Source organism: Austrofundulus limnaeus, unplaced genomic scaffold, assembly GCF_001266775.1.
Source record: "Austrofundulus limnaeus strain Quisiro unplaced genomic scaffold, Austrofundulus_limnaeus-1.0 Scaffold216, whole genome shotgun sequence".
NCBI lineage: Eukaryota > Metazoa > Chordata > Actinopteri > Cyprinodontiformes > Rivulidae > Austrofundulus > Austrofundulus limnaeus.
In genome coordinates this window covers 513,648-527,909 of record NW_013952618.1, presented here as the reverse complement: position 1 = coordinate 527,909, position 14,262 = coordinate 513,648, and the positions used below count along the sequence as shown (strand labels likewise).

Sequence of the window (14,262 nt, the reverse complement as noted above, 5' to 3'; positions counted from 1 at the left end):
TGTTTTTTATGAGAGTATAACATTATAACATGATATAAGACTCAAAAAAGTTGATCATACATGATATTGCCCCTTTAATCTAAAATGTGTTAAATTATGACTGAAAGTCATCCTTGACACAGACTCTGAGTGCTATCTGACATCTTCTGAGGTCTCACAGTAACATGCAATCTTGCATAACACTAGTTAAACCAAAGCAGCTACACCTCAGTTCCCTGTCAWTATGAGATGACTTTAGTTTAAAACTCTGGTGTGGAAAGTGGAGGGTGATGTGCATTACTATACATGGACATATCAAGCAAATTAACATTCTAATTTTCAGCCCTTAAATACATTTTGTTGTGTACTTGGAGTCTCATAGCATTTCAGTTTACTAATCCACAGTTCTGCAGGTTTGTCATCTTTGGGCCAGACTCTGGCTCCAACATGTAAWACATGATGGACAAGTCTTCCCCTGTWGACACCTTGAACTTGAACTTGTAAATAAAACTACAAAAAATGGCTGAATGGGGTTGGGGGAGGGGACAGAATGTGAGGCGCATCATTTATGTTTAAAGAAACAGCATCAAAATGAGTTGATCTGAGACAGACCTCAGAAAAGGGGTGAAAGAGTGGCTTGTGGAGTTACAATAATGAGGAACACAGACATTACAGTATGCATACACATTACATTTCCACTTTATATAAATCCCAATTGAATGGCTTAAATGTGAAGAAGAATGATTTTAAAGCAGGATATGTGTCCTTTCAAAAAGTGCCAGACCTTTCATCTTTAATTAACGATTATTCAGTATTTGGGATTATGTTTATAATAGTCCTATCAGTTTACAGTGGCTCAGCTGGTAGAGCTGTTGCCTCTCAGCAAGAAGGTTGTTGGATTGAAACCTGAGTGGGAACCTTAGAGTTTGCATGTTGTCTCTGTGCATGCGTGGGTTTTCTCTGGAAACCAAAAACATGAATGCTGCGCTAATTGACAATGCTAAATTGTCTCTAGGTGTGAGTGAGAAAATGAACGGTTGTTTGTCTTTATGTGGCCCTGCGATGGACTTACAACCTGTCCAGGATGTACCCCATCCCAGTGATCACCCAGAAAGGAAGAAGCAGGTAAAGATAAATTATGGGTAAATGGATGGATGTCCTATCAGTTGAGAAGACAGAATTCCTTTTTCACATTTTTTTCACGTTTTTTTTTATCCAAGCCAGTGGCACTAAAATGATGACAAATGAGGGAATTTGGTTGTTTAGTTTCTAACTCCCACTTTGAGTGACAGAGACTGGCTGAATAATGAACGTAATTAGTCTTCCAGTATCATTGCGTTGCACGCGTGCCAAGTACAACAGCCTAAGTGCAGCAATTGATAGAGGTTACGCAACACCGTGCATTACCTGCAGAGTCCACAAATGGATCTTGTGTGAAGTGAGCTCAGGAAATGAAAATTGCGGCGCTGAAAGCGGCAGCGGAGTGCCCCACTGTGGGTGTGGAAGCACCGTGTTGAAAATTAAGAGATGGGGTATCATGTTGGAGCAGTGAAATGTTTTATGCAGCAGCCTCCGTCACCGCTGAATGGATGAAGTAATTTCATTTTCATGCATGATCTGCAGCCCCACAGACCAGGAAAATTGCATAGGAGGGGAAGAGGGAGATATAGAGAAAGAAAAAAAAAAGAGTTGAACGTACCTCTTTTCCCGTTTGACTCTGATTATTCCCTCTCACTTGTAACCATGGTGATGATTCACTCTCAACAGGGGGAAGAAAAAAAACACTATTGTGGTCAAAACCTTGTGGGGAAGTGGAACAATTGATGTTTTGATTAGATATCTCACTTTTTATAAGTTAGAGATGACTAAAAACCTGCAAATTAGTATTTTTTTAATCAGGTGATTTGGGCTAAACTACCGGCAGCACCTTTTAATTTCCTATAATGATAATAACTGAGAATCTTTGCATTTTGATTTATTAATTAAATTTCTCACATTTAGTTCAATGGAATTATGCATTTATAAAAACCCCACTAATAATTCCCATAAMTTTCAGATGTTCAGCTTCTCATCATGCATTACTACATTTATGATGAAATCAGTTCTACATTAAGGCACATGCAATGCAAAATGATTTCATAAATTCATACTTGTGTCATTTATGACGTGTTTTGTCTTAAAAAATCTAAATTACTTGTCTTACTTTAGATTGATGTGTGTGGTATCTACAGTACATGGCTCTACCTTTTGCTTTCATTAAATTTGAAAAAATGGTTTAAACAATTATGGGTAGTTATTTTGGGTTTTTTAATGACCAATGCCAATCTTTCAAAACAAGGACTGCTTATGAATCATCCACAAAACTCATTTGTTTGTGTTTGTTTGTTTGTTTGTTTGTTTGTTTGTTTGTAAGTGGCCCAAGATTCTAACAGTTTATGTTTCATACTAGTGCTGTAGTCAAGACCACCTAACCCGAGACCAAGTCAAGACCAAGACCACAGTGTCTCGAGTCCGAGACCAGACCAAGACTTTTAGGGTTTGGACCAAGTCGAGACCAAGACCAAGGGAGGGCGAGACCGAGACAAGACTGAGACAAAACCAAGACTTTTAGGGTTTGGACCAAGTCGAGACCAAGACCAAGGGAGGGCAAGACTGAGACAAGACCAAGACCAGGGAAAAAAAACTAGTGTCCTAAAAGATGTAAAAGAGTATTCTGTACACRTGTCCAGTGGGGTAAAAAGTATTTTTTCAACCAAATGTGCAAGTTCTCCCACTTAAAAATATGAGAGAGGCCTGTAATTGACGTCATAGTTAGACCTCAAATTGACCTAAATTTGACAATAATCTGGCTATTTAGTTAAATTTCCACAGTTGTGGTCTTGACTTGTTTTGAAATAAAATTCCAAGTCCTSAATGTCAGAGACCAAGACAAGACTGAGTMCAAATGCTGTTGAGTCTGAGACAAGACCAAGACCATCAAAAGACCATGACTGGTTTCAAGTACTACAACACTACTTCATACTCTTTACAGTTAACTAGGCTTCAAAAAATACAACTCCGGATGATGAAAATTTGGGCGCGTGCTTTCGCTTTAGGGTAGGGGTGTCACTGATTTTCACCAATGGTCACATGAGCGTCATGGTGGCCCTCAAAGTGTAACCTTCAATGTTTTGTGTTTAACTTCAACTGAACACAAAACATCACGTTCCTCTGTTCATTGCTATGACTGAGCAAAGCTGACAAACAGTAACTGAGCTATACATGGTATTTCGTGCACAGAAACAACATTTCTTAAAAACAGTGAGAATTACTATGTGTACGTGTAAATATGAAATGAATAATCCTGAAATACTATTAAAAGTAAAAGTAAGAGAGTTTTGCTCACTGTTGAGTTATGGGGAGTAGTTCTCATCTTGGATTCTGAACTTTCCCCTTTCTGACAGAGAATTCCTACTGGAGTGGTTGTCCAGTTTAAATGRACAGTTCGTAAGTAGGCAATTCCCACTTCCTGGCGAAAATGCAATGAAACGGAGATTTTACAAGGCAAATTCGGCCAGCTGCCAGCTACTTTTGAACCCTGCACCAGTGGTGGGATGCCGCCATTTTGTGGGAAAACKAGCCATGCATTATGGGACATGCAGTTTATGATTAACACTGACTTGATAGCAGCATGCGCTTACTTTGACATTAATACGTCTTTGAAACTGTTGCGGGCCAGATAAAATGCTGTGGCCGGCCACATTTGGCCCATGAGCCTTGGTTTTCAAACGTGTTTCAGGGTGTGACAGTCAATGAAATTAATAGTCCTAGCAGTATGTGGTTGATAAAGGACTCAAACACAGGCAGGCAGGAAGTAATATCTGTAAAACTGAGAAAACCAAATAAGTGGGAGAGGTAATCACTGAATAACAATAGGTGTGTTGATTACTAAAGGACTGTAGTAAAGATGTGAGGAGCTAGACAAAAGGCCTGGAGAACATCCAGTGGCAATGATATTGCAACAAACAATAAAACATGACTGAATTACCAAAATACCAAAATGTATAATCAGCAGAGGTATTTGTTTTGTTCCTTCTGACCCACTGTCCTGCTTGGTTTAGGTGTTTTCCTGCTTCAACACAGCTGACTGAAAGGAATAAGTGATTGACAGGCTTCTGCTGAACTTTTGTGACATTCTGACTTTTAATTTAATTATTTGAATCAGGTTACTGACTGCTGAGCCACCGCAGCCCCAAAACAAGACAAAGTCATTAATGAAAAATAAGCACAGACTGTAACAGAAGTGGCGTAGTTCCTTCAAAAACTCGGATAATACTTTGATCATCTTCTTTAGGGATCTGCTGGTGTCGTACCAAAAACTTATCTCTACCGTGAAAGACACACTCGTCACAGTCAGTGCTTTTTGAATGAGGCAGACGTCTAGTGCTGGATGTAACAACTTGGGGTGACCTGGAAGAATCGCTGATTCGACTATTTSATTCGGAGGACTCTGATTCGGCTATGAACATCATGGTCGAATGTTATTTTGTAGTCAAGATTGTACCATTCTGACTACATGGGGGTGTCCAAGGTTGCTAAGCATTAGTTGTTACATTGAATGTCTTTGTTTTCATTTTTGTCAAACAAAATCATCCTAATTTCTGGTAATAAAAAATGAAATTATGTGTGCATTTAAACAATAAGCTTCTTCCTTACTTCACATTAATAAATCACCCACTGCAGTGGTACAATCCACATGGGCGGAGCTGAACATGCTTCAGCATTTGTTGGTGTATTGGCTCATGATGGCTACTAAAAAAACTTCCAAAGTGTGGGAGTATTTTGAAAAAGATAAAGCGGAGGTCCACTGGAATGGTGGCAGAAAAACGAGGAGAGATACCCGAAATTGTCTAGAGCTGCTAGGAGATTTCACAGCATGCCCTCTGCCTCCACGCCATCCAAGAGGATATATTCTAAGGCAAGTTTCATCGCAAATWAACTGAGGAGCGCACTTTTCCCGACCAACGTGAACAAGTTGGTTTTTCTGGCTCACATCTTAAGAAAAATCATAGGATCACAGGAGCAGTAGAACATGGGCTTTCCGTATGTTATGAAAGAGTTTTTCTTTTTGCAAATCTTGTCTGATTTTGGGCCATTGTAATTTTAAGCTGGAGGCTGCACGCGTGCGTCTCAGAAAGTATTTTATTTGTTTGTTTTTTAAACCCMTTTACTTGACCCTTACTTTAATTTTATAATTTTTTTTGTTGTTGGCTAATTGTTTTTATATTTTCAGTCAGGCATGTTTTATTTAAAGATATTTTTGACATTTTGCACAGTGTCTGTCGGCTGTTTTGTTTAGCCAACTCATATCCCGACTGAGAAATATTTTAAAGCCAAGATATTGTAAAGAAGACACGTTTTGACTCATTGTTGTTTTAAAAACACTTTTATTCTTGTTTTATGTGCACTTTTCTGATGTTCGATGTGCGCAGTGATGGTGACCTTGTCTAACGTTATATTTTGTTCCAGTGAATAAATACATAAATAAATACAGCAAACCTACCATGCTTATTTATTTATCTGAGTGATTTAGGTTTTTCCTTTGAAACAGAAAAAAAGTCGCAAATGGCTCATACTCGTGCGTGATGTGCACATTCCATGAGCCACGCGGACTCCCCGTTGTCTGCGGATGTTTGACACTTCATACTCGAGCGTACTGACCGCCTGACAAATTCTTTAACTTCTTGCAATTTCAGTCATGATGTCAAGGATGAGGAGGAAGAGACAGTTTGCATTTTAGCTTTAAACAACAAAATAAAAAAAGAAAAGATCTACCTTACCCAGGATCCTGAGCTATTTCCTCCAACAAATTTGTTGCTCGCTAAAAGTCCTTATATTCCTTCACTSACGCATCATAAAGTTTTCTAATCTCCTCCATGAGACGCTCTTTAAAGTTTGACTCAATTTCGTCCACAAATGACACCAATTCTCAAATTTATCTGCTTGGTGTCGCATCCAAAACAGTACTCGCCGGTGCGCACCGTGGACACGGGCGTAAAAAAATTGATCTCTGCACGGATCAGCCCGGCGGACATCTGCATCGGGTCCGCGTAGTCCGCGCAGACCTCCGCGGAGCGAAGTACACCCGAGTATGATGAATATGTATGTGGGGGATCCCCGTTTATGGTGCTCTAGGGGGAAAAAAATGATTCGACTATTAGTTGACTAACGGCAAAATCTGACGAATCAGATTCGACGATGAAAATCCTTAGTTGAAGACACCTCTAGTAACAACACTGGGATGAGTCTGTGAATCCTGTTCATTTGCTCAGATCTGATCAGAGGTGGTTTTAAAAAAAATATTAATAATCAACCAACTGATCTGTGTTTAGTTTGTTTAACYGATCAGCCTGCGTCTAATTTAAACGTGCATATCTATTGTCAGTTTGTAAAGCTCACATGAACATTTCTCTACCTCCTGTTCTGGGTTAAACAAACATCCCCTTTCCTAATTTATTTAAAAGTAGCAAAAAGTACAAAATTACAAAAACAATTACTTTTCTGTGCTGTGATTCAAAAATTAAAAGAAATATGTTGCTATTTTATTGCCTAAAGAATAGTGTTAATATTAAAGCTCWTTGGTTACTACTATAAGATTATCACAATGAAGAAATAAGCATGGTTTTTAACTATTTTATTTGTGTRAAATGATTTGAACTTTTTCAGGTTTTGTAGTTAATTGAATATTTTTATTTTGTTGGATTTTGATGCCTTTAGCCAAACTAGCTGTTTTCCTCTTAATGTTTATGATAACCGGAGTTTTGAGGTAACTTATAAAATTGAAGTGGATCTCATTTAAGTAAAGAAGAAAAACAAACTTGCATTCCAAAATGTGAAACGATTCCTTTAGTTTTTCAAATTCTCAGTGCCCAGAAAAAGGACTGAGTGAGCGTTCTGYTCTTCCACAGGAGCATTTACTGTTTTCTTTACTCTGTTGCAGTTTCTGTATCCAAAAAAATAAAACGCCTCCAAGCTTTTAATCCTTTTCGAGTTAACAAAAGCTACTAAAGGGTGACTGCCTTTGTGTGCCAACTTATGAGTTTCACTACTTTCAGTGCCAGCGCTCAATCTGATTAATGTTGTATTATTTGGTGACGCAACAGAAACCTTGAAGCCTAACAAATATGAATCCTAGTGGAGGAAAAGTGACRGCCACATGTTTGTCTTCAATAAAGTCTGCAAAGCACAGACAAAAAAATAAAATAAAACAGTTTGATTTTTTTTATCTGACTGAACAGGCTTAAACACTGAAATCTGTTCAAAATAAAATGCACCACTTGGTTCAGCACTGGGTTTGAGTTTAGTATGAATTACCAGCAGTGGTGTTAAAGGTGGAACAGACTATCTGAGGTAATAAGTTTCAGTCAGACAGAGCTGAGAATAAAAGCATGAATCAGTTTTACATAATCTTGGAAGGTCGGCATCTGAAGTGGCAGTCTGCTGGGAGGCTGACCCAAAGAGAAAACTGAGTTGTAGCAGAATCAACTGGCTTTTATTTCCACATTCAGACTGGAGGTTTTAAAAGTGTTGCTGGTGAAATGTTCTCCTAATCTGTTTAGCAAACACCCCACGTGCTCCCAGTTTTCTCCCAAACTGGAGGGCTTTACATCTCCAACTGCTTTTCGGCTGTTTATCTCACAAGCTGAGCAGTTTTGAAACTTCTTGTAGCTGCGGGAGCAGACTGGAGATCTCAGGGACTAAAGAACAGATTTCCCCTCCTCTTTCCGTGTTGACCTCGTTTCTCTAATTCTCCTCAGATCCGCTCAGATCAGGACAAGGATGTCGGCATCCGCTACAGCATCACCGGAGCGGGCGCCGATCAGCCGCCGAGCGGAATCTACAACATCGATCCCATCAGCGGCAACATGTTCGTCACCCAACCCCTGGACAGAGAGGAGAGAGCATCCTTCCACGTAAGGCAGGAGCGTCTGCTCGCTTCCCGGTATCACTCCATCCCCATTTATATCTGTCTCATTACTTCCCAGCTACCCGTGTGAGGAGACTGGCTTTTCTTGCCTTCTTTTGTTCTTTTTTCCCCACGTACGTTCAGAGGAGCTGCTCCTCCTTACCTTCAAACACGTCTCTCAAGACACGAATGATCTGGAAGTCAACGTTATAAAGAGGGAAAGCCTCGACAAAACGCACTGACACTCATGCTGCCGTTTCCTGTAGACTGGAGGTTTTGTTGTGCGGAGCGCCAAGACAGAACAGAGAGGTGGTGTGAAGGAAAACTGTGATCTTTGTTCTTACCCATGGGCGCTAATGAGCAGGTGCAGCTTTAGAAGTGTGTTTGCAAATTGTTGTGTGGCCTGTAGATTGATAAATGTTTGTTTATATCGTCAGCAAGCACCTTTTTTTTCTTTTTTGTGTTTTTCTCCTTCCCTGTCTCGTCCCAGCTTCACATACTGTCCTTCCACCTTTTGTGCATTTCAGACCCTCTCATTACCTTTTGCACTCTGAGCTGCTGGAATGATCAATGGGGCGACCTGACAGCTGGGCAGTTAGCCTGCATGTGACCCGTGTGATAAAACACACACACATAAAAAGCTGAAGGGTTGAGTTCATGCTTTCTCCCTCGCTGGAACTCCAGGTTAAACTGCTCTGTAGACGTTTGGATTAAATATCCAGACCACTTGAGACGTATTTGTGAACGCTCAGCCGCTGCTTGTTGTACGCACATTAGAGGTTTCAGTTTCTATCAGCCAAGACTAACACCTGCACTCGAGGTGAGTGGTTCTGTCGGGGCTCACGGCGCCTACGTGCCTGTCAGCATGATCGATGGCCGAGCTGCTGATAAAGCTAATTCGACGGTGTTTTGGAGGCAGGGTAAGAATAAGACTTTTTTTTTCTCCTCGCGCTCGCCGCAAACATTAACGCATGCGATGTATTGAAGAAAAGGGCTTGTTGTGATTGTCCTCTTATGTGTTAGTACCTCTGGTCACGCCTGTGTTTTTTTTTTTTTTTGTTGTGTGTTTCGTCTTCCCGCTCTTACACTCAACCAGCAGAAGGGGATCAGTAAATCATCCAGGTTATTGGTCCACTGGAAAAGCACGGCACTCACTAAACATTTTGACACGGCCCTGAGTGAAAGCAGCATGTTAGGTTGTAGACACTTGGACGCACCTCGTCATCAGACGTGTGCAGTCCCACGCTGCCAGGGATGTGATGGATGATTTAGCACAAGAGAATGTAACCCATATTGACCCTGGGGGGAAATGTTGTCCACAACTTCCTTTCTTCCAACTTGACAGGAAGTTCCGAGCTCTGCGATGCGCTCGTCAGCCAAACTTTGCTTGTTAGTTGTTTTTGTTTTTTCTTTCTGTTTAAGAGGAAAAGGAGATACGAAGCTGCTGTTTCTGACAGACCAGCCCTGTGAGGAAGTGATCCGTGTGGGGTTGAGAGTGGGAGTTAGCCTGAGCTTAGACAGCTAACGAAGTGCAAGAAAAACTGAGTAAATAGGGCTTCTTTTGGTTGTTGTTAGAAGGAACTTCTGTATTTTAGAGTAGAGGTGGATTTTGTTTGCTTCATAAACGTGTGTCAGATAAATGTTAATTATATTTGAAACAAAATGTAAAGTGACTCAATGAAATATTTAAACTGGATTACAGAACCAGGCCAGCAGTAAAAATATTTGAAAAAAACTAAAAAATCATGTGGTACATACTCTGCAGGTTATAAAACACAACTAAAACTTTAAAAAATGTTTTATGTGCATGTTAACTTATAATTACTTTTTAAACAATTTAATGTGTTATTATTTAGAATAAACCTAATGAAAACTAGTTAATCAAAAATGTTCTAATAATCTTTTATTTTTTGCTTCCTCTTACAGAAAAACGCATACATTTACCATGTTTTTGACATGTGACCCCATGTGGAAAAACATGTTAACGATGCTGCAAAATCACGTGTTTCAGTTTAATTATTGCCTGCCTCTGAAGACCACTTTTATAGACAATAATCAAAAAATTGGTACCTGAGACTTATCCATAATAATTACTTCAAAAGCTACACATTTGCTTACCTGTCAGTGTCAAGCATGTGTGTGTGTTAAAGTTTGATGTGGTAGTAACTGAGGATCAGCATTAAGAGAGCTAACAAATCTCACGAGAGCTCACAGAATTGCATGAAATCATTTTTACCAACATTTAAAAGGTTTGACGGAGATAACTCTATCTCAACATGGTGATCTTAGTTTCAAACTCCAACATGATAGGTGGCAGGAAGGAACGCTAAATCTTTAAAGGGAGTCTTGTGTATTTTCCAGGCACATGCTTCRTTTATGCTACAATCAAMTAWGTTACCTTCAGTTGTAATGAAAACGCTGCATATAAAAATTAAATTTGACTTTGCATCATAGTCTATCTAAAGCCCCTGTGTTWCAGCCCRGCTCACAAGACCGCAACAAAGAAAGGGAGAACACAACACAAGTTACCATTTAAGCCCTTTAGAGGCGTTTATTAACAGAAAAAGTTTAGGAATTTTATGGGCGGCAACCCAGACACACTGGCTTTTCCCCGAAGCTGTCGAACTTGGTGTGCGCCTCAGCCTCACTACCTGGCCCTGAGTCATGCACCGAGCATCAAACCTGGATCGGCTTCAGACAGGACCTCCACCATGACTCCCGCATGACGGCCACAGCCATGGCGTCACACATGTCTTCCACCACAGTCGTGCTCAGACCGGACCTCACAACGACACGCCGTTGGCACCAAAACAAACAGCCCACCGACTAGGCTAGGCTATGCTAGGCTAGGCTAGGCTATAAGGAATGGAAGCTCCTCATAGCCACTCCAGGTAAATTCATGTGACCTTGGCTCCTCCCCTTTCAGTACCTTGAAAGGAAGCACAATTAATTGGCAACAGCGCCTGGTTTTTTTTTTTTTTTTTTTTTGGCCGTCACACCCTGTCACACTGTAATGTTTCAGACAACTTATGCAATTTTTTATGTCTAAATTACTAATAAACTTATATATCTGATCAAGTTTTTAGATGTTAATGTACATGTTGTGTACATACCTAAAAGAGGCTTCCAGTTTATTTTTTAAACCCCATCTTCAACATAGATGTCGTTGAAATTTTCATAAGTCAGTATAAATTGTCTAAAACAATATAGTGTACAGGGCCTTTAACTCCTTGAAATTGGCCTCTATCTCTTTAAGAACCTCCTACCGTTTCTGATACTCCCACTTCAGCAAGTCTTCACAACAACGCTTYGAGGAAAACATGCCTAACGTACACTTATCAGTCTCATGCAAGCTGACCTTGTTTGACAGTTTAATTAATCGAAACGAAACTTTAAAACACTGAAAGCTAGATTTTGGATTAAAAGCCAGACTCCGCTCTGTTTATTTCAGCTAACCATCGTTAGAAATGAGCCAGACTAACACCAATGTTCCAAAACTTCCCATCGTTAAACACTGTGATTCTTTCATTAACAGTGACTCCTAATTACAGTTGTGTGTCTTCGGTGAAGCCAGGTGTGCAACAAAGCTGCTAACCTTACTTTACTGTTTGTGCTCAGTGCAGATGATGAAATGAGGAAGTTGTACGTTCACACTAACTGAGCTCTGATGAATTTTTTAGCAGAAGAATAAATTAAACTATTTTGCATTCAGTTTGTGATTTGAGTTTTTCAAGTGATCACAATGAAACTTTTTAGCTACTCGACAGTTACAAGAGCAAGAGCTGTAGTTTAAATGGTAAAAGGTCAGAGATGCACATTAGGCAGGATTCGTGGTAGCTGTCTTCACTTTTACACTTTTGTGATGGAAACTCAGCTTTGTGCACATGGCCACATGCAACAGAGGCTGAAGGCTGTGAGTGTGTGAGCCGATCTCACAAGGTGCAGCAGGTCTGCCTCCTCAGCCTTCTGTAATGCTGCCATTTGTACACATCAGCCCAGGTGGAACAAATGTTTGAACTCAGATCATCTTTGGTTGAAAAGTTATGGCGTTCCATTCATTTTAACTAAACCTTGAAACTAATGATGTGCATAGTCTCATGTGAAATAATTTGATCTTAAGTGATCCGTTAGTGCTCAGACAATTTTTTGGGCATGACTCTCAACAACTACCACATCAAATTTGAGACATTATTTGTAAAGTATACTGAAGTAAAGCCATTTTTGTGTTAGCTAGTTTTAATTTACTGTGGTGGTCATATTGAATTGGCAGGACAGCCAAGTATCAGACGTAGAGTTTCATTAAAATTCATCCAGTGGTTTATTACTACCTGATGAATTAAATATTGTTTTAACAGACAAACAGGTAATGGCATGTTTAAAAAAAAACAATATTTTGCAGCATCTTTTTGAAATGTGTGTTGTGGTTGACGGTTAGCTACTACTACACTAAATTTTAAAATTTATGAAACTGACAACAATGTAATCATTTTTGTTAAGGGAAAGTTGGTTGTGGCAGCTACACTGCATGATTTTTCTTTTTTTTTTTTTTAAAGTTTCATTAAACCTGCCTGGTGGTTCATGAGATATTTTACTAACACAGCMGACAAACAAACAAAGAAGTGGGGAATATATCACAAGCTTCTTTTTGCCTTTTGGCTTTYAATGTAACCTTTTATTATGAAAGCTAAACTAGAAATGATATTTTCTTTGAAAATCTGTATGATTGATTTTGATGAAACTAAGCTGTGAAAGCAATACAAAGCTGAACACTAGCTAAAAGCTAAAAGGACAAAGTTCTCTGGCTTGAACTTAGTAATCATACATTTCAGTGACTAAAAGTAGCCAAACACTAGCTAAAAGTAGTTAACGCTTAGCTAAAAGACATAAATAGCAAAACACTAGCTAGAAACTGAAAGTGTCAAAAGACAAGGCAAAACCTAAAGGCTTGCTGAAAGCAAAAAAAAATTACAAAACAATAGCTAAAAGTTAAATGGAGCACAACAGTATTGACAAGATAATGTTTTTCTGTAGGTAAATTATTTATGGAAAAAGTTTAGGATTTTGAAAAATTTAAAAGTTCTAAAACCAAAAGTCAGGAGTGATTAGTTTGCAGTACACATAATGAAAAATAAAAAGCAGGAAAACAATAGTGTAAATGCTGAATCAGYATTCACACTATAATTTGCCAGAACCAAGAAACTTCYCCAAGTAATTTGTTAGAAAAATGCTGATATTTGTGCAGCTTTACTGTAGGTTGGTAGTATGATGAGCAAAAATGGCATCAGTGTTTCATCAGAAATAAAAAAAATGATTAATATATTCTGTGCATACCCATCAAGCACAATAGTGTGGTTGGTGAAGTCATTCTGAAGCGAACCCTGGAGAATAGTGATGTCTCCTTGCATCCATATTTCTGCAGTCCACGCAGCATACGCTCCTCTGGAGTTCAGACCTTCAGATCGTGTTTTCAGTGCTGCTGCAAGACTCACAAACACACAAAAARAAAGTCCAAGGAAAAAGCGGAGGATGGCACTGACAGACATTTCAAAAGCATAGATGCATTCACATATAGACATTTCAAAGAACAAACAGAACCCACCGTACGGACAGAGTGGGCACAAGGTTTCACACAAACAGAGATGCATCATTATCCCACTTTCACACGCACGCCCATAAACCAAGGCAGTCACACATATCACAGTCACACATCCACAGCGTTCTCAGCTGAGAAAACAGATTGGGCTTGTTTGTTTGTTTGCTCTCCTCTYCCTGTTTGTTTGCTGTGCTTCAGCCAATGGAAAACCAGCATCTTGAGGATCATTACGAGGCTAAAGAGGGCTCTTTCTGATCAGCCCTGTGTATGTTTCCCCCAGCGTATGTACTGTGCATGTCKGGGTCCATGCTAATATTCATCAACATGTGTCGGAGTCGGTGTTTGAATGCGTTTGGGAGGGGTTTGGTTTCAAACACCCTTGACGAGCAGACACAAGTGCCAGCATGATTGGTGGTGTTTTCAGTGAAAGCAGGTGCCGACGTTCAATCTTTTCATGTCACAGCCGCGATGCATCATGGATTGCTGTGAATAGGCTGACAGGCAGAGCCTCCCTGACTAAATATTTGTCAGCTGGTTGTCTGTCTGTTTTGGCCACAGTGAGGACCCTCTTTCATTTACATTTTCAAGTTGGGATTGAATACACATTTCTGACAAGAGTTTGAATTCAGATGTGACTGAATTGTAAGCGTAAAGTGTAAAATAAATGCCACTGCAACACATTTTCATTATTTGTCTCAATTTCAAAGTGCAAAATCCTAATAAAAAATGTTCCCTCACCAGTTTT

The 14,262-nt window shown here is 39.6% G+C and overlaps 1 protein-coding gene across 2 annotated transcripts in view; it reads left to right on the top strand.

The window, feature by feature from the left end:
* Window positions 1-14,262, top strand: part of cdh4 (cadherin 4, type 1, R-cadherin (retinal)) — a 369,348-nt gene that overhangs the window by 275,334 nt on the left and 79,752 nt on the right. For both annotated transcript variants that reach the window (XM_014019336.1, XM_014019335.1), the window contains exon 6: window positions 7,776-7,931. In XM_014019336.1, the coding sequence (XP_013874790.1) occupies window positions 7,776-7,931 (156 nt within the window). The remainder of the gene's footprint in view (window positions 1-7,775; window positions 7,932-14,262) is intronic.